Here is a 21,141-nt window from a genome sequence, read left to right on the forward strand (position 1 = left end):
AATGGTATCTCCGCTCTCACCATTTCTTTGAACACACAAATTTAACGTACGACATTAAAAAATAAATAACTGTACCACGTGTCACTTTTTCAGGGACGATGGGTAATATTCTGCTCTTTCTGCTTTCCCTGATGCTACCGGACTTTTTAATGTTGTGTTAGGTTCCGCAGAGTGCATTAAAATCATGACAGACAATAACTGAAATAAAACACTTCCTTTCATGCCTCCGACCACCCAATCAATATTCGTTGTTGCCAGTCTCCATTGGGCAGTTTTTGGGTAGTTTATTGGGCTGTGTTAATAATCGGATTGAATTATTATTATTATTATTATTATTATTATTATTTAAAAATTATTATTATTATAAATATCCACACGGGGGCGCTTATTTCCCACTTGGTTTAATATACATGTCAGTTTCTGCCTGACTTAATTTATACCTGCCGATGGCAAATCGACGACGCTAAGATGCAGAAAAGTGGTACGACAGTAGCCTCTGGATAAGATACTGCTTTACTGATGAACTTTGGCTATTATTCATATTAGCCGAATCGAAGAAATTATGTGGTCATGGGTAGACGGTGTTCCCAATATCTAACTACAGAATTCCTCAAGCAGTGTAATGTAATTGTTCGCTTGATAGAATATGTCACATTAACGATTTGGTTATTACTTTATCATGGGATTATTAGATTCCAGAAGAAGGTGTCACTGAAAATACATTTAGGAATTTATCTGCCTGGCAGTGAGAGCCAACCACTGTCATAATAGCTCTTAAATCATCCGCTTTTGAATAAGGAGTGTTCATCAACTATAAATAAATCGTTCGAGGAGCATTGGATTGTGTCCATAATTAACTCTTAACAATCAGCATATTTAAATTCGGTAAATGATCCAATAAGTCATTTTAGACTTTAACACTTGGATAAATGCATCCTTACGTGCATAATCCTCATTTGCCTAAATGAATTTAAGTCTGTGTGAAATATTGGCGTAGACATCAGTAATTTATTTTCAGTCTTCTCACACGAACGACATTGTTAGCTATTTACCAAATTTACTTTTTACATCTGTGCCTGTTATGATCAGCTTGGCCACCTGCTTCGTTCTCCTCCTACCCTACGGTGTGAAAATGTCTCTCATTTAAAAACACGAAGGCATTTCTCCTTTTAGCATTTTTACGCCGACTGTGAGCTCAGGTGTATTTGCACCGACTTCCTATCTTAAACAGCATTTTGGAGCCCATCCCACTGCAGTCTCCCTGCCACCATGGTATCAAGTTCACATCCTTCCCGACAAAAATAGCCGATGCAAATCAGTCGTTTGAAACCGGAGAATTTAATCGTTGCATTTTGCAAAACCACTAGGGCAGACAAAATATTCCAGACCAAAAATTTTGCTCATACCCGTGAATTGATGTTAAATCAATCAATTAATTAATTCTGCGTTTTATTTAAAATAATCCACTGTACATTTGGTATAGTCGTTTTTTAAAGCGTGTTGTATTGATGAGGTTTTGTTTACAGCTCTCACTCTCTCTAACAAGCCTTTTTACTGTACTGGCATCACTGAGCGTTGCTGTACTCATATTGCCGGCTGCGTTGAGAAGGCAAGACGCACAGACAAGGTCATGCACCCCTCCCAGCGGAGAAGAGGAGGACGGAGAAACATCCCACATAAGCCCTGTGGAGGCTGTTACCTGCAGAGGATTACAACACCCGCGCCATGCCACCGATAAGTGAATGGATCTAAAATCGTATCTTTTCCACATCGACGGGCAGGGTGTATAAACGGCGCTACTGTCCCACGTCGTCAGTCATTACATCATAAATCATTGATGACTTTTCCGTCCAGGCTGTGGCTGAGGGTGTTTTTTATGATCGTTTTCATAGTCGATGGGTAAAGATTGCTGAGACACCAGCGCCCTCCCTGATGCTCCATCTCGACAACCATTTTCTTTGCAGCGACTCACACCGTAAAGTCGTGCAGGATGTTTGAACCGAGGGCATTTTTCGGTTTTGTTTTTAAGTCACACGTAGCCATGCAGCAAATTCAGATCGACCCGGAGTCACCGGAGAGCAGCCGGATCCTGGCGAGCCGTCGAGCGGCTACGTTTGAGCGCTTGTGGTTTGCTTAAGGGAGGGCTGGCTTGGATGATGACCGGCGTGTTTTTGCTATGTTGCGATTCGGACCTGGTTCCTCTTGAGGTGATCCATGCCCCATCGTTTCCAGCGCCATCACCATGTCCCCAGCGTCAGCTGCAACAGCCAGTGAGAGCAGCACCACCACGGTTCCCGAGGAGGATGCGGACAGCCCCCGGGAGGAGGTAAGAGCAGACCCCGCACCTACAGCCCCGCGTCGCAGTTCCTGCCGGGCGAAGTTGAAACTGAAACTGGAAGCTATGCGAAGCCCACAATCACACACTTAAACGTTAATCGTTAAATTTAATGAGTGATAAGTCAAGCGCTGCGTGTACATGATCTCTGTAGCCGCGATCAAAACGGCCCCGTCTGTTAATCACAGGGCATGGGCAAGGTAAACAAAGGTTGTGAGATGCCGTGGAAGTACGTGAGTGTGAGACAATGTTATGTGGTTTGCAATTTCTCAGGCTAAAGCCAGTGAAATGCATGACTTAATAGGCTGGTACTTTCTAAAACGGGTAAGGGACAGCCAAATAACAAAATAACAAAATAATGTGAGCAATTCCGCTGGAGCTTAAAGTGGTTCATTGTTAATCGGAATATGAGAGATGAAAATTTGGGCTCTTTATTACCGCATTCTATTAGTTATTATTTAAGTGGAACGCTATAGGTTTTGACTTGCAACACACCCCGTAATATAAGAACGTTGCTTATCGCACATGTCAGTTATCTCACCGTTAGAGGGGTGCGGCAGTCTTTTACATATTCAACATATTCAGATGTGACAGGTGACACAGACGGAAAAAAATATCCCGTCGGGCATCTGCATGTCAAACACAGGGCACCGTACATCTGTCCGGGCAGGTGACAAAAGCTCGGCGTTTTAAAAAAGCCTGTTTTTTCATCTAAATCATAACATTCGTGTATGATAAATGCTGGATATTAAGCACTCAAAATAAATAAATTATGTTCCAAGTTACCGCGACCCAGTAGGATAAGCGGTTTGGAAAATGGATGGATGGATGTTCCAAGTTAGGAATCTATTGTAGTTACAATGATCTGGCAACTGCACTAAATTGCATAATTTTATCAAAACATTTCACCTGTCCCTGTATCTAAATGCGTAAGAAGTCCAAATTTTAGCATTTTGTCATGGGCAGACCACAATCCAACATGTTGTCAGAAAATAGCACAAAGACTCCTAAAATAGCGCAGCGACGTCCCCTCCTCTGGAGGTGAGGCAGGCTGATGACAACTGCATGGAGATGTGGTATTATTCAACATTTCAGCCACGGGAAACTGTACATTAGGGTGTGAAAATCCTAAACTGGACTCCCACGTCTTTCACCCCGTTCCTTGATTACAGCTTTTTCAGGTTAACGCCAAAGAGGTCGTCTGTGGAAAAACTACACACTTAGTGCAACATGACAATATTAATGCTTGTTCACCATCATCAAATAAGATCGTCGAGTCCATTTCCAGAGACTAATAACGTCGTCTTGTGTCACATGGGAAGCACGTGTTCTGCTCTGAACATGCATATTACATACATATAGCGTGCCTTTCAATAGCCCGTAGCAGTTTCCACACGAGGGAAATCTACGGTACATTTATCATTAAGCGCATACTTCATTACATTTTTATGATAATGATGATTAAAAAATGACAAGTAATTATGCAGCCTCTATATTTTTACATTCGGTTGTTTCAATAAAAAGACAACCTAATCCATGTATCATATTGTTTACTGTTTAATTTTAATACTTTTTATTTTAAAAGTTTCAAAATATGAATTTATTTTAAAAATAATATCTTTAAGTGGGAACAGCAGGGTAGCTCTGGTGTCTCACACCTCCATGGTTGTGGGTTCAAATCCCGCCTCTGTTGTTTGTGTGTGAAGTTGGCTTTTCCCCCCATCTTGTGCACTCTGGCTTCTTCCCGGATTACAAAAACTTGCAGTCAAGCTGATCAGTATCTCTGAATTACCCTTTGAGTGTGACTGTGTGAATGCTCACTGCGAGAGACTGCCATGCTGTCCAGGGTGTGCCTCAGCCTCGTGCTCTGTACTGCCTGGGATACGCTCCAGCAACCCCTCCCCTCCCCTCCCCTCCCTTCCCCTGTGACTGGTTGGGAAATGGACAGATAATATTTAAGTCATTTCTCTTTTGGAACATCTGAGACTCCATGCTAATTAGGCTATTATGTAGTGAAGCCAAAACACAGCGGACGCTGTTCAAAGGGTGCCCAGGCTTCTGTACTTTGATTTCCACTGACTGCATAAGATATTCAGTTTGTTAGCATAAAAAAACAAAATGTATTCCTTGGTACTTCCAGTATATATAAAAACTATTAAATTACTACCACTAAAATCAAGGTATACGGAATCAACTCTGCATATGTTGCTGGGGGTGTCCTTGGTAAACAGAGGGTCACTGTCTGTACTTTTCGGGGCCGTGGCAATGCCTAGGGCTCTGGCCTGTGCCCTGCCCTGCCCTGCCCCTCCCTCCAGGCTTGGCCCCCCAACTGACTGGGAAGCGGGGCTGCCGTATAACACACTCCAAACCACACAGTCATTAATGTGCCTGTGGATCCACGTCAACATTAAAGTCCCGGTTCAATTCTCGCTTTATACTCTGAGTCGATTCTAATGGTCATGGCCAAGGAGCCTTAGGTAAGGAATTATGAATGAAATGGTTATGAACAACAGTAATAATACCAGTAAGAACAGCCATTACAGTAACTATAACAAATGATAACGTGCACATTTCCCACCGTACCATGTGAGACAGACATGCACATTTCCCACCACACCATGTGAGACAGACATGCACATTTCCCACCACACCATGTGAGACAGACGTGCACATTTCCCACCGCACCATGTGAGACAGACATGCACATTTCCCACCATACCATGTGAGACAGACGTGCACATTTCCCACCATACCATGTGAGACAGACGTGCACATTTCCCACCGCACCATGTGAGACAGACATGCACATTTCCCACCATACCATGTGAGACAGACGTGCACATTTCCCACCACACCATGTGAGACAGACATGCACATTTCCCACCGTACCATGTGAGACAGAAGTGCACATTTCCCACCGTACCATGTGAGACAGACGTGCACATTTCCCACCGCGCCATGTGAGACAGACGTGCACATTTCCCACCACACCATGTGAGACAGACGTGCACATTTCCCACCGTACCATCTGAGACAGACGTGCACATTTCCCACTGCGCCATGTGAGGAGGGGCATGTGGCCATCAGTGTTCATGTAAAATATGAGGAGGCATTTTTAACGTCAAATTAATGCTTAATATTTAATGGGAAGGAAAGGAGCTGCCGGCTTTGGCGCCTCACAGTGGCAGTCGCGGGCAAAGCCGCGGCCCTCGCTGCGCTCTCCTAATTATTACTTAAGCTGCACGGTGACAGGAGGTGAAGGAGCAGTACAAAAATAACATCGAGGGCCTTCACTTACGGAAAGCGTTCTGCCTAAATATAATCATCATCATTTATAAAAGACGCAATATACAATTACAAGGTAGACATTAATTAGCGACTGACAGTCCCCTTCCGTGAGGCAGCTGTGCCTTGAGCAGTAAGAGGGAATCGCACCTTCCCCATTACAACCTCAGCTTCTTCTGAATGATGCTGAGTCACATGGTGCCATCAGTCATTTCTGCCCATTTGTGTCTCGCGAATTTAATCGCCAAGACCGCTTAAGATTACAGTCGAGACGAGCTAAATGAGCTGCCTGGGCTTCTTGCATCTCTGAGTAACCACTAACACTCTCGTCTGCTGTCTGTTATGCCCCCCTCCCCCTTCCCCCACCCCTCGCTGAGCAGCAGCGGCCTTTGAAACAGTCCCTGAGCAAGGCACTGTGCCGGGAGTCGCACTGGAAATGCCTGCTACTCTCCATGCTCATGTACAGCTGCGTGGGAGCCATGACGTGGTGTCACGTGACAAAGGTGACCCGGCTCACCTTCGACAGCGCCTACAAGGGCAAGTCCATGATGTACCACGACAGCCCCTGCTCCAACGGCTACATCTACATCCCGCTCGCCTTCCTGGTGATGCTCTACGTGGTCTACCTGGTGGAGTGCTGGCACTGCTACACCAGGAACGAGCTGCAGTACAAGGTGGACGTGTCGAGCGTCTGCGAGCGCATCCAGCGCATGCGGCAGGCCACGCCCTGCATCTGGTGGAAGGCCATCAGCTACCACTACGTGCGGCGGACGCGGCAGGTCACGCGCTACCGCAACGGTGACGCCTACACCACCACGCAGGTCTACCACGAGCGCGTCAACACCCACGTGGCCGAGGCCGAGTTCGATTACGCCAACTGCGGCGTGAAGGACATCTCCAAGCAGCTGCTGGGCCTGGACGGCTTCCCCGTCACCAAGCTGCGGTTCACCAAGTGCTTCAGCTTCGCCAACGTTGAGTCGGAGAACTCGTACCTGACGCAGCGGGCCCGGTTCTTCACGGAGAACGAGGGCCTGGACGATTACATGGAGGCCCGGGAAGGCATGCACCTCAAGAACGTCGACTTCAAGGAGTACGTGCTGGCATTCTCGGACCCTGACCACCTGCCGTGGTACGTGTCGCACTGCGTGTTCTGGGCGGCGGCCTTCCTCACGCTCTCCTGGCCGCTGCGGGTGCTGACGGAATACCGCACGGCCTACGTGCACTACCACGTGGAGAAGCTGTTCGGCTTCGACTACGTGCCCGTGACTCCGTCCGACGAGCGTCCCTTCTGCCGCCACATCCCCCGCGTCAATACGGTGGACAGCACCGAGTTGGAGTGGCACATCCGCTCCAACCAGCAGCTGGTGCCTAGCTACTCAGAGGCCATGCTCATGGACTTGGCGCAGCTGTCCAACTGCAACGGCTACACCGTCTGCGGCTACCGGCAGAACTGCGAGCGCTGCCACCGCACCATCAGCAGCTCCTCCATCTTCTCGCGGAGCGCGCTCAGCATCTGCCACGGCAGCCCGCGCCTGCCATTCAGCGCCAGCCGCTTCTCGCTCGGCCGGCTTTACGGCTCGCGCCGCAGCTGCTTCTGGCGCAGCCAGAGCGGCAGCCTGAACGAGCAGGGCTGCCCCGCGGAGAGCAGCCGCTGCCTGTCGGGCCGGGCCGCCGGCGAGGAGAGCCCGCCCGCTTACCAGGACGCGCTCTTCTTCCCCGTGCTCATCGTGCACCGTGACGAGGGCTGCCAGAGCCACAACCACCGGTCGCTGCACCGCAACGGCTCCTGCGTGGAGACCTCCTTGTGAGGGTCGGGATTTCAGCAAGGAGCAGTATTAGGGGGGAGGGGACATCAAACCCGGGAATGGCATCCCTTTGTTAACGCTGAACTCTCCTAGGGCACGAGGTATTCTGTTTGGGTCGAGCCTTTCCATCCTTGGGATGTTTTCCCATAAGTGTCATCTTAGACGCCTGTGGGATGGTTCAGCCTTTGGGGTCACTTGTGTCCCACTCGATCATTGCTCATCCATGACTGTGTCCTCCCAGGATCGCTCTGTTTAATCGGGACCCTGACTGACAGCGAAGGACAGGCGTCAGGTTTAACCTCACAATGCATTAAACAGAAACTAAACCTACTTGGGAAGTTAAAGGGTTAAACACCAACATGAACTTGTGGAATTAAAGGCAATAATCTTTAAAAACAATGCACTGGAACAAAGATTAATTTAGGGTTTCAGTCGCTGAATTGGACTCTTTTCTAATAAAGGTTCAGCGAGGGAATACAATGTTTACGGTCATCAACGAACAAATTAACCGGGAATGAAGTCAGAGGTCAAACTGGGCAGAGGTCTCCACTACAAAGGACTGCAACCACACAGCTGTTTTTTCAGCGCCGTAAGCATCGCACGGTCATGTGACCATGCTTTGGATCGTCACGTGTCCACAAGCTCGCACACTTTCTGCGTTAATGTACTGCCAGTGGCTCACCGCTAATGCAATGTCGCAGATGAGTGTTTGAAGTTTGTTGGGTTACGGTAATGATCGTAACAGATGACCTAGCACAGCCGTCTGCCCCCTCCAGGTTACATATCCTCCGTCTTGCTACGGTGTAACATTTTGCCACTGGCTCCCCCTCTGCACAAAATCACACTTTAGGACTTTGGGTTCCTACGCCGCTGTTAGGTTTCCGTAATTTTTTGAAAAGTGTGTTGTTAGTTGTGGAAGTTGTAGCCTCTTGCAGCTGGTGGCCCTTCGCTAAAGATTGCTTAGGAAGTGATCAGACCGTCCACGGTTACAACCTACCAATGATCTGAAAAATGATCGACCTCTGGATATTTATAAAAAAAAAAAAATCATATTTTGAACTTTTGAAAATAATTTTTTTTAGCAGATTTGAGACTATATTATGAAGTTGTTTTTGTAAATTGCTTCTGCTAACTAGTTATTTTCACCAATAGCAAAGCTGGTTTTGTGAGTGCTTTAAATAATGGTGGAATGTCCTTTTTGTGTGTGTGTGTCTTTGAATACCACCCTGGGTGTCTGTCAGTTTTTCAGGAACCTGTCTGTAGCCAATCACACCCCTCAATGTGATCATGTGATGCCACTTTCTGTTTTAAGGGCATACAGAGTCTAAAAGGTAACAGGAGACATCAAAAGACATCAAAAGTGTCACACTAACTCCGGAAGTAACCGAACATAGGGAATGTAAAATATGAAGACATGCAGTCATGCTTCTTATCCTTCCTGCTCGTTTATTTATAGCACTCTGCTTGATACGGTGAATTATTTAGTAAGGGAAGCCAAAGGACACAAAAAGTTCAAACAGAATTCCTGGTTATGCGGAATGTTTGCTTTCTCCACGACCACAGGCATTTCCATAAAGGAAGACTGTGGCACGGGTCTTGATATATAAAAAAATCCCTCTGACAATAACAAAGGTTTTTAGCAATGAATTACTAACAACAACAGCAACTGTTATGACAAATGTCAAGCTAATTAGTGGTTCGGTCCACAGCACTATTGGACTGATGTTTACAAACCGAGAAAGAATCCAAACATTTACTGTTCTTTTAAAAACTGTTTTCTGTCCTCAGACGTCTCATTCACCATCAACGCGATTAACCAGGCTGTGTCATGCGCTCGGTCCATTATAGAGCTTCATTCCTCCTTTTTGTTTGCTTTCAGCTACCTCTTTTCAGTCACTGAAGTGCCTGGGGGCTCGTCGAACAAACGCTCAGTTGCGAACGCATTTGACCAGCTTGTAAGTCAGCTGTACCGCAGTTAAATCAAAGCCTGGGTGTCAAGGAGGGACTGAAAGTTTGATGCAGCCTAAAAATACAACCGACTGAATCAGTAAAAAAAAGCAAACTTCCAAAATGTACATTTCATATCAGTACCATTTGATTCCCATGTGGCTCCTTAGTGGCCACCAATGTCACATAATGAGTTGACAGCACTGTTTCATAATTTTTTATTGAATTTTCAAAGACAAACTTCACCACTTCCCCACCTAACACAAGGCCTCCAGAGTTTGTTGACTATCATATTCACAAGTGTGTTGAATCGACACCCCAAAAGCAGTGATCGCTAGAAACTCACCCCCAAAAACCTCATGGGCGTCACTGCCATTAAATCTGAGGGGGACGTGTCCCCCTCACATTTCATAATTATTCCTTTGGACCCCCCCACATTTAACATAAAATATCAGTTTTATGCCAGTGTGTCCCCACCACATTTAAAATGTTTCCGAGGCCCTTGCATCTGGACATTCATTCTTAATTGATTTAGTTCATTTAAAGCCAATACTTCTGGTAGCTGAATCCATCACCAATTCATACATTTCACTCCAACTAGAGAAGTCAAAAGAAGCTTCCACAACTCAGTTCTGTCACCTTACATACCCCGGTAACCTCAGGAATGAACCAGATTGTATAGGAATGTATAGATTTCAAAGGATTTTTAATCATTAATTTTCCTGACTGTTCGCTATGAATTTCCCAGTGAATTTAGCTGTGTGTGACCTGTCTTTCAGTTTCTATACTTTGAGATATTTTCAAGTCCACTTTTCAGACTGATTATAAGAATATCTGAAGTTAAATACTGTTTTTTCTGCTCCTTTTTTTCCAGCACTGTAACCCTGTAATTGTGATGTGATCGTGCAAACTATCAAAACCGACATCTACATGTATCTGAAACACAATGAAACGGTCAATGAGAGGACTGAGGCACTCAGTACCTGGTCATTTTTTTTTACGGTGCATAACTATGCAAGAGTCTCAGGAGTTCAGCCAAGCAATCACCTCACCCATCGTGTTCCTGCCTGACGGTCTTTTACGTTTACAGTCTATATGCTTCAGTCTGTCCTGTAACAGGCTCTAATACCTTCCGAATAAATGACCTTTCGATTGACTTTTATGATGCAAAACTAAGCTCTTCTGCTGCTGACATCATACCAATCAAACAACAGGAGGTCTGGAGCTTTCCGTGAGCTAAGGAATGTCACGCGCTGATCATGCAGAGTCTTCGATTAACTATATGCCTTGGGCATATCAGACACACGAGAATGCTGATTTACCACTCAGAGTTAGGAAACTGCACAACCACTAAATGTAAATATCATCTGTGATATCCAATGAGAAAGCTGGGGAAATAAATATTCCTCTCTCTGGAGGATGTAATATTACAGCCCTTCTGGTCCTTGGTTCTTATTTATTTGATGAAGCATTAGTAAAAGTGGTTTGTTTTTAATTGGGGTCCCAGGTTTAAGAAAAATGGCTCTAATGAAGTAGTTAATCCAAAACATCGAAATAAAATGATGTCCAAATGCGGCTGTAATTAAACGGAATTAAGAAAGTAACAAATAACGGTATATTTCACACATTTATCTAACAAGTGAAGAGGCTGAAAATTAGGACTGTTAACACTCTTGTTGCTGTCAGACGTTTGCAAAAAAGTAATTTCTTTGTGTTTTATATAATTCCACGGTGTGTGAATGATTAGGAAAAGCTGCATTTTCCCCGTTAATAATCTGGGGATGCAGAAACAGACGGGGCAGCAGAATTTTTATGTGCTGGTGAATGTCTCACCTGTGGGATGGAGTGCTCCCTCACTCACGAGGTATCTGGTTTGTTCAAGCAGTTTGTATCCATCTACATCTGAAACGTGTCCAAGAATTGCTCCAAAAAGAGAAAATACTGTACATGTATATAACATAATTCAGCTGTAGACACCTGGTGCTTTATAATCTGAGTATATATATGGGAGAGCACTGTTCGGTTTCAGCACCGCTCATCATGTTCCCATGAAGGTGCACTCTTCATGCTCGTCGCAGGAGCAGACCGGATTGTAAGAATGTTCGTGTTGCACTGGGAACTTTTAATCGCTATGATCAAATGTTGTACGGAGGGGATTGTGACCATGGAATGTTCTGGAATCATGTTGTACATGTTGTCCTGAGATAACTATGGACATGGAATATTCTGGTACCATGTTGCACAGAGGGGGACTGTGACCGTGGAATGTTATGGAACCACGTTGTACATGTTGTTCGGAGGGGATTGTGACTGTGGAATGTTCCAGAACCACACCTGCCACTCTGTAAACATTATCCAGTTAGAAAGTTGGGGACTCTCACCTGAGAAGGGTCGGCCTGTTACTCTTAAATTACTTTAATAAACATCTCAGTGAACCGTGATAGGTTAGCCATACTCATAACAGTATGTAAAAGTATAATTACATTCAACAAAATGCCACATTATCCAACACAAGTTCCCCAAATACATTTTTGGTATAATTGTACAGAAGATCAATGTTTTACCTGAAACTGCAGGAGTCAGAACATATTTTATACTCTGTAGATGAGGTAACCCGCTAGTCTGGTGTGTAATGATCCTACAGTTATAAATGTAAAAGACTGGAAAATCTAATCTTTATGTATATTACCAATCTCACAATGTTGCCTTTATGTTGCATATATACAGTTACAAAGATTAAGAACCAAATCTGTGTACCAACATTACAAAAAGGCTGAATAAAACATCACGTTTTCAGTTGGAATGTGTTAAATGTGTCGTTTCATTGTGTTATGTACCTGTTTTTGCATGTCCAGTTTTACTTGACAATATCTCTATCGATAGCACTTCCCGACGCATCTGATGTCTATTAACAGTTAATTTCCTTGATACAAACATTTACTGCTGTTAAACACTTTATATTGTCCATTAATAAACCAGGAACCTCTGAAATTAGCTAAACACATTATGCTAACATACAGATAACTGACAGTAATTAAGATATACTGTAAGTAATAGCTAATGTACTTAGCAGATATAACATGATATTTATCTTGTTCAATCCCAGCTTGGGCACTTGTACTCTGTATTCATTCACCTACATTTCACCGTGAGAATGAAAGATGCATGAAATCTACTGGTTTTGGGGTAACGGGACCTCAGTAGGGGTCCCCGGCGAGGCCGGACTCTGGGCCCTCTTCATCCTGATTCTCACCTGGTTTTCCTGCAGCATTTGTTTGATGTGACCCTCATTCTCCAGGCTGACCTCAGTCAGACGAAGGTCACACACCAAAATGGTGCCGTTACACAATAGGCCTCGTTCCAGGACTTTTCCACCCTCCTTAAAAACAAACCCACAAGACACAACATACATCACTGTCACTGAAGACTATAAACCTACAGCTCGGAACGAAACAGATCTATACACAGTCTCAGCAGTCAGCTATATAAGAGACATAAATAATCTTTCATTTTTATGCTTCCCTTTGAAGCTGTGAGACACTTGATACGGATACTTGTAAGGCAATAAAGAATTTGTACAATAACTCATATTAATTACACAAAGGCTTCGGAGTTGCTGGGAGTCTATATTTAGTTGTCACAAAAAAATTAAGAAATCTTTGAAAAACTAGCTAATGATTTACCCTTAACTGACATTTACAGTGAATAAGCTCTCAGGGAAAATCCCCAAAATAGCAAAATAGACAGTAAATGTGGATGCAGCTGATATGTGTCTGTTTGAATGAGAGGTTCTGGTACCCTGATGTGGGGGCTTAGTGGCAACTTGCTGTTTCACACTTTCCAGTGGGAACTTTCTGCACTCTCTACCCTCCTAACCAGAGAGTTAGTCAATGGTCCTCAGTTTAGCAATGTTCAAATGTTCAAAGCTTAACGTTCCAGCTGACACAGGATACATAGAAGAAACTGTGGTGCAGGGATTCTCAAAGTCTGGACCGTGTCCCGGATGCGGACCGAACCGCAGGTTAATCCGGACCAAGCCAGTAATGCATCTTATGAATCAATAGGGTTAACGTCAAAAGACTTAACGTGGTTAAGTACAAAAATACAATGTAAAACCACCGAATTTCACACACGCTTAACTCCTCATTACCCCCCTCAGTCCCGCCACGACAAAGAGTTGAAACAATCGGTGAGTTTGAAAAAGTTCCCATTTTTAAAATATATTGAGGGTTATATTGAGAGTGAGACATGGAAGCATCAATGTACAAACCGAGGTCTTTCTCATAATCAGCAGAGGTGGGGCATCCCTTATATAATTTGGAGACTCGTCCCTCTACGGTTATTCAAGCTCAGTGACAAATAAAACGAAGACAAAATAAAATAATGCTGCAAACAAACAAGGTCAGAGGGAACGACAACAAGGCTGAAGCTCTGCTCAGGCATCACACAAGGCAGATTACTGCATATAAGCTGTTTCCAGAGGTGCCAACCTGCCAAGAAGAACGCCTCCCATTATAGCTGCATGCTCAGAATCCTAAAATGGGGACTAAAAGATTACAACTAAAACAAAAAACAAAAGTCACATCACAAAACAGCAGTTACATAAGGCAGCCAGGAACAGCATGAGATCTAAAACTCATGTATATTGTTAAAGGTTCCGAACTGTAATATGGCTCAATGGGCAGCGCTGCTACCTCAAACCTCCAGTGAGGGTTTGAATCCCATCTATAGAGCTTGCATGTGATGGAGTGGCATACCTTGTAGGGTGGGGTAGGCTCTGGGCAACCCTGACCAGGATACGTGGTTGGAAGATGGAAATGTCATTTAATAACCAATACGTGACACTGATTATGTGATGTTATAATTTGTAAAGCTTGCACACGGTTGGTACTAAACACATCAATGATATGCGTTATCCGCTTTTTGATAATATTTCATAATATCTGCTCTTTTCTTCATATGTTTTTGCTTAAAATTGCTTAAAATTAGAGTATCGATCTTTGAATCGGATTCATTTGCAGACACCTGGACAGAAACAAACAGCCTTGATCTGAGCAGTTTCATGTGCCACTTTTAGGTTCTCATTTGTCATGTTTCCATCCTTAGATACAGACTGATACACACACAGACACACACACAGACACACACACACGTTGAAGTACTCCTAACCCTGGTACTTACCACCCCAAGCCTGTTGCAGGAAAGATCGACAGTTTCCAAGATGCTGTTTTGAACAAAGACCTGCGACAGGACTGTAGCTGTGGCCTCAGTCAGCTGGTTGCTGCCCAGGTGTAAGAACTCCAGAGTCCTGTTCGATAAGAGAGCTTGAGTGACGGCCCGCCCCCCCTCATCGCTGAGCCGGTTGAGCCTGAGATTGAGATGCGTCAGCACACTATTGGCGAGCAGTGCGTTGCCTATGGCCCGCCCGCCCGGACCGCAGACTGCATTGTCGCACATGTTCAGCCTCTCCAGCTTGCTCCGGTTCAGAAGTTTGCCCACAGCCCGGGCCCCCCTGTCTCCAATCAGGTTGTGGGACAGGTCGAGCTCCCGCAAGCAAGGGTGGTCCAGCAAGCATTTCACGAGCAAGCGGCACTTCTCATCGTCCACTTTGCTCTGGTGGATTCTGAACACCTTTAGACAGACAGACAGACAGACAGTTTATTAATTCCTAAGCAAACTGCACAGAACAGCAGCAGCACACTCACGTTTAGACGCTAAGCCATTTAGACAGTAATAAACAGTAACAATAAACAGTAACAGTGCAAAGAATGTCAGAGACACATGTTAGTGCACAGAATTCCACAGTAGATAGAGACAAACAGCACTGTACAGTGGGTTGTACAGTGAATGAATGAATGCTTTGTACTGTTTGAAAATGAACGACATTTGAAAGCAGACCATGAACCTGACAGAAAAGGAGGCAGTTTCCTTCTGCAATGAATTATTTTATAGCAAACTGTACATCCAGACAATAGAGCACAAGGATTCTCCTGCTGTTCGTTCTGTTGTTAATGGACAATGATGTGACACTATAATTGGCCTGTGAATGTTTGCACACAGCCTATAAACCCCACACGGTGTAAGAAACACCAATCACAGGGCGGGAAGCCCTCATGCCAGCCATCGTGCCTCAGACCAGCTGGCTCACAGTACTTGCAGTTCGCTTAAGCCCGATTACAGCCAGCTGGTCGTCATTAGCAATCAGTTTTCGGCTAGAGTGTCAGGCTTGGACCACTCCAGTGCTGAGTCGGGTTTATCGGGCTTGGGGCCAAAAGTGGCTCAGAGTCTAACCCTGATAAATGATGATCCTTAGGCCCAGTCACTGTCATTGGCTGAAGGGCAGGATTGTATTCCAGTAATGAGAATACAGTACAAATACAAAGTTTATAGTATCCAATTCAAATTGATGAATCCCTAGTGTACAGGAGGATATATTACATCTGAAGGGCAGAGAGACTTTCCGTTATCCTGAGCTCATGGATGGTGCACCTATTGTACAACAGACCTAGCTTCACCTCCGCAACTCTCAACAGTACAAGGCAATTTGTCTTTCACCAGATATGAAGGCTGCACTGTAAACTGACTGGCTAGTTTGTTAGGGGTCCGGCTTGCAGCCTTGAATACCTGTCACACCAGGCAGAAAATAAACCGAAATGAAATAGCGAAACCAATCTGTCTGGAGCTGCAAATGATTGTTCTGCAGCTAGGCGCTAAGGCTGGAAACCACTGAACCACGCGTCTACGATCTGGGCCCCTCAACACAGCACATAATGAAAACACAGCAGATAGATGGCATTAACTGATGTAGTTATTTGTAGTTATAACTTGAACACCAGTGTTTCCCAAACCAGTTCTCAGGGCCTTACAGACAGTTCACGTTTTTGCTCCCCCCCAGATGTCTCAGTAGGGAGCAAAAACATGGATTTTTTGTGGGTCCCTGAGGATCGGGTTCAGAAACACCGTTTTACGCAGCTCCTCACCTTCAAAGTAAGGCATGATTTTAAAGCCACAGCCAGAGCCTGACAGTCACGGTAGGTGAACTCGAACAAATTCCAGTTGAAGTTCATGCCACAGCCACGGACACCGTAGACCAGGTGTAGCTCCTCCAACATTGGGAGCTTGTCCAGCAGGACCCCAAAATCAAAGTGGTCCAAAGAGGGCCCATTGAAGCTCGTGTCACTGCCTGAGTCCGAGCCGTCATCCTCCTCTGGTTCTTTAATAGGGGGTAAAAGCTGGGAGATCTGCAACCTCCGCACATAGTCTTTGCTCAGTGGGACTAGGCCCAACACTGACCTCAGATCAGTCACATCTGGCACAAAGAGCTCGATGGCATTCTCCAGGTGCCGCTCGAGGTACATGCGCTTCCAGCTGTGGCCGTACGCAGAAACGTCGCACACAGGCCATCGCTGGGCGCAGCACCTCTGCCAGTAGCCTTCATCACCGACCAGGCCGGCCGTCACATTCAGGGGCAGCTGTGGAGGCAGCATCTCCAGCACCTGTGCTCTGTGGCTGGGGAGGAGCTTGGTGAGGATGGGGTTACCTGCAAGGTGAAGGCGGAACCAAGGAACCACCAAACACAAAAAAAAACCGCTGCTGTTATTTTGCTTGAAATCAACCACATCCTGCTTGACTTCTGCTTGACCCCGATAGCCTGGAATCCTGAGATTTTGAGCTTAATTTCTATTTAATAATTTGTCATAAGGTTAGTCTACTTTATCTATCTGTTGGTTTCCTTAGCTGCTTCTTCTATGCAGGGCTGCAGGGTTCAGAGCCTATTGTAGATGCCACAGGTGCAAGGCAGGACAAAACCCTGGATGGGGCCCCAACCCACCACAGGGCACACTCATACTCACACTCACACTCATACTCACACTGACACTCACACTCATACTAATACTCACACTCATACTGACACTCACACTCATACTCACACTGACACTCACACTGACACTCATGCTCACACTCACACTCATACACTCACCCAGCTACAGACAATCTGGCAACTCCAATTCACCTTAGGATGTTTTTGGACTGGGAAGTATGAAATTTCATGATAATGGGGGAACATGCAACACTCGAACCCAAGCTTTCCGGTATATTAGCTTCCAGATTCCTTATAGTACTGTGCGAAAATTTTAGGCAGTCAAAAGAAACACATCAATGATATGCGTCACAAAGCTGTTTATCTGGGAAGTAAATTACTTTTACTCAGAATAAAAAACATAATTCGGCATTAGAACACATGAAAATTAAGAGTAACACAATAAAAATGAGTAAGAATTTTTTCTATTCTCCAAAAAGTTACTGACATCTTGTTGGATGGCTAGACGAACACCGCTTCAGTTCCCAAATCTCTCCTCAGGGGGCATCCCAGCCATTCCGTATATGTATTAAATTTTACCACCAGCTCACTTAATTAATTCATTTAGTTAAAAAAGTCAATGGGGTATTGATTAGCTATATGAGGTGGGTGTTTTGGATGATTGCTGCAAATACCGGGATGAGATTTGTAGAGGTTTTGAAGCTGACGCACTAACAGGCATAACATCACAGTTTCACTCTAATGTGAAGATCATTTAAACATAATTTTCTTTGGTTGTCTAAGACTTTTGCACAGTACTGTGTATATCACTTAAATAGACTTTAAATATTAGAAATTAAACGATAACTCTTCATGGAATGCATAACATATTTTTAGTTGACATCCAACATGTTAAATCAACACACATACGTTCAAAGTTTTTCACTATATGCTGCAGGCAGAGTTTTGTCAGGGGAGGGACCACAGCCAGGGACCAGGACGGATCCTCGGCGATGATCCGGCGAGTTCTCCGTCCAATCGCAGGGCGAAGCACGCCCACAGGGGGCATCATCCCATGCAGCTGGCCTGCGTGTTTCCCTGGTCCTTGCCTTTTATCTGCCATCCCTTCCTGCAAAGATATATTACGGTGAGACAGAGCAAATTTCTAAAATTCTCTACATAGAGCAATTCAACTTCACCTTCCCATCACTGGTTTTTGTAATGTTGCATCAGAGTTTACTGAAACAATAAAAAGGTCTTATATATGCAGATTAAAGATTAATATCACAAATATTTCGCTGCACTGAATCTGCTGGTGTTATCACAGGTGGCGTGGGCATATTTGGTGCCCTGGGTAAAATCTGGGTGAGGGGATGTGTGACGAAGGTTAAATTGTAAGATGCCACTCGGGCAAGTGCCCATCTTGCCCTTCCCAGGATCCTCCACTTGGTGATATTCTGCCAAATACTTGACAGCCTTTATCTAATTCCTCTATCTCATAGTGACCAAACGAGATCAAGAACAACATGGATATTGTGATTTACGAAGGTATTTTCATTGCTGAGCTTTAAGTGTAAAAACGGCATCTTTTTCTACGACCTGCCTGATATACACACTTATTTATCAATGATTGAGCCCATTTGAATTGTGAAAAAAAAAAATCACAAATCAGACTGGTCTGTATGAGCCTGGCTGATTCTGTTTATATCGTCATGTTTTTTTTTATTATTCACTCTTGAAAATAAAAATGCTAACTATATTATCAGCCGATTTCTGCGTGGGGGTGACGTCATCTGAATTCACGAATCGCGAATAACAAAATGCCGCTGTACTAATGTACACGTTACTGCACTGTAGAAATAAATTCAATGGAATCCCTAATTTGTTAACTACAAATTACCGCGGTGCAAAGGAGCTGTAACAGCTATCTGCATAAATACACTCATTAAACTACGGCGAAGCTCAGCTTGCAGCAGCCCATTAGTCTGTACTAATCAGTTTGAACTGCTGTCAACAAGCGAGACCTAGTTTCCTGAAATGAAAGGGTGCGTTTCGCATTTTGAGAGGGTTACCGTTGCTAAGACTAAAGAGATTAAAAGCAGCAGACCTGAAAACAGTGCTGCCTGCACTTCCGTGTAAATTTTGCGAATTTTTTTTTGTGAATTTTAGAGAGAGGGGTTTAGCTAAGCCGTAGGGCAGCAGCGCACCTACCGCACGCCTTTGTTGTCTTCTGCGTCTCCTTGACGACCGACTCTAAGGTCTAACAACGGCTCTTTGCGGGATTAATGGAGCTGCTGCCATGTGGGCAATGGCGTCTGAAAACGTCCTAACACGCAGAACCGAGACAAGGCGCATTCGATTAATGCCATGAGGGCAAAACATGATTCTGGGTACGTTTGAATCGGGAGAGGGTTACGGTTTTAGGATGCTGTTACTGGGGGGTGAAGGCTGGACATTTGGCTGAGTGGTGTGATGGGACCGCAGGATCAGATTCCACTGCAGAAAAAGTCATGCTTTCATAACACACGTGTCATAGGTCTAAAAGCCCACCGCCTCATGCTCAGTGAATAACAGTACACATAAAAATGTCGCCGGTGCAATGAAAAATGAATGAACTGAGACTGCGACTGAACTCATGCAATGAAATTAGGGGGGACCAGATGATCCATGTCAGGGTGGACAAACGTTGAGTTAGGACAGGGTTTATAAACTACGTTTTCAATTAAAATGACCAAAGATTTCACATAAGTACCGAGCGCATAAGCACAATCAAGGAAACAAACCTTGTACAAGTACAAGAAAAACTGAGCCAAACACAGAAGCCTGTCAGTTTTAAAGCAGTTTGTAAAACCTGACGTAGCTCAAAGTGTCCTTCCTGACATGGATTATCTGGTCACTATAATTAATTACGGAAAACTTTGTCCATATCATTACATATAAAGATTGGTGAGTCTGCGCAGTAACTCGTCGGCGTGTTGCTTGGTTCCTACCTTCCCTCTAATCCCCGCATCCTGAATAGTTACTGCACTAATTGAATAAGTGGTAAATGGGAAAGGACGGCCTGGCGCTCGCAGTTGCTCAGAATCACATGCATATGTGCTCTCTCTCCATTTACCACACGTCTGGCAGAGTATATATATATATAATACATGACAGCAGCCTGCAGGGCGAATGGGGAGTTTGTTATAGAGAGGGCACGCCGATTATCTCCATCGCCGCCATTATTATCTCTGCTCTGATGATTAGGTTTTAAGTCATGGTTATAAATAGCAGTTTCGACAGATAGGTACTGGGAACATTCACACAAATTTTTGTATTTAAGAAGGTAAATAATCCGTTTACTAACACACGACATGGAAAACGATAAATTCTTATTCTAAATACATATAGACCTAGTGTGAAAAATAACTATCGAAACATAAAACGGCCTTCGAGAGGAAAGTACTTCATCATCTATAAATAGGACTCTGAATGTCAGTATGCCCTAAGGGTTTGCATTTTCTGGACAGAGGAACTGGGTTTAGGATGTCCAGAAGCTCAGTTTACACAATTATTTAATTACATTTAAGGACAATTTCGGCTAATTTCTGCTAATGTGAATCCTGAATGCAATATGGACGTCTGTTCTTAAACCTCAATAGCGGGAATACAGCAAGCAAATGTGATGAAAAGAGATTATCCAATTCATTAAATATAGACATGGGGACTAAGGCTCCCGTTACTGCAACGACTGAAATGTGATTTTTACCGGAATCGCAGTGCAAGGCGGAGTATTTGAGGGCGCATGTGACACGGAAGAGGGACACTTTCGGTATTAATTAGCAGAAAGAACGTGCATGTTAAGGAAATTTCAAAGAAGCAATCTTTAATGCCGGCTAATGTATAGTAGATGCGTTTGTCGTTTTACAGAAACTCTGAGGAGCGTTTTATTTTGATGAATAGCTCGATTTGGGCAAAGGTGGTAAAAT

At 44.4% G+C, this 21,141-nt stretch overlaps 2 protein-coding genes across 2 annotated transcripts; one reads left to right on the forward strand and one right to left on the reverse strand.

The window, feature by feature from the left end:
• The first annotated feature begins 1,337 nt into the window (after positions 1–1,337).
• On the forward strand, positions 1,338–12,171 carry tmem151ba (transmembrane protein 151Ba). Its single transcript, XM_048986418.1, has 2 exons — positions 1,338–2,326; positions 6,001–12,171. The coding sequence occupies exons 1-2, from the start codon at positions 2,243–2,245 to the stop codon at positions 7,426–7,428; spliced, it is 1,512 nt and encodes a 503-aa protein (XP_048842375.1). The 5' UTR covers positions 1,338–2,242; the 3' UTR covers positions 7,429–12,171.
• tcte1 (t-complex-associated-testis-expressed 1) lies at positions 12,159–20,413 on the reverse strand. The gene is made up of 5 exons (XM_048986420.1): positions 20,164–20,413; positions 18,104–18,302; positions 16,353–16,912; positions 14,554–15,003; positions 12,159–12,751 (listed from the first exon to the last, which is right to left on the reverse strand). The coding sequence occupies exons 2-5, from the start codon at positions 18,294–18,296 to the stop codon at positions 12,545–12,547; spliced, it is 1,410 nt and encodes a 469-aa protein (XP_048842377.1). The 5' UTR covers positions 18,297–18,302; positions 20,164–20,413; the 3' UTR covers positions 12,159–12,544.
• Between the last annotated feature and the right edge of the window lie 728 nt (positions 20,414–21,141).

The sequence above is a fragment of the Brienomyrus brachyistius genome, chromosome 19 (assembly GCF_023856365.1).
Source record: "Brienomyrus brachyistius isolate T26 chromosome 19, BBRACH_0.4, whole genome shotgun sequence".
Lineage (NCBI taxonomy): Eukaryota > Metazoa > Chordata > Actinopteri > Osteoglossiformes > Mormyridae > Brienomyrus > Brienomyrus brachyistius.

What these genes read in the sequence shown, in the direction of transcription:
- tcte1 (XM_048986420.1), bottom strand. Translation starts at nt 18,296, where the DNA reads ATGGCAGATAAAAGGCAAGGACCAGGGAAACACGCAGGCCAGCTGCAT. An exon ending in TATAGTGAAAAACTTTGAAC is followed by an intron (nt 16,913 to 18,103) that starts GTATGTGTGTTG and finishes TTCACCTTGCAG; the next exon opens with GTAACCCCATCCTCACCAAG. An exon ending in CCTGCAACAGGCTTGGGGTG is followed by an intron (nt 12,752 to 14,553) that starts GTAAGTACCAGG and finishes TTTGTTTTTAAG; the next exon opens with GAGGGTGGAAAAGTCCTGGA.
- tmem151ba (XM_048986418.1), top strand. Translation starts at nt 2,243, where the DNA reads ATGTCCCCAGCGTCAGCTGCAACAGCCAGTGAGAGCAGCACCACCACG. An exon ending in CGGACAGCCCCCGGGAGGAG is followed by an intron (nt 2,327 to 6,000) that starts GTAAGAGCAGAC and finishes CTCGCTGAGCAG; the next exon opens with CAGCGGCCTTTGAAACAGTC.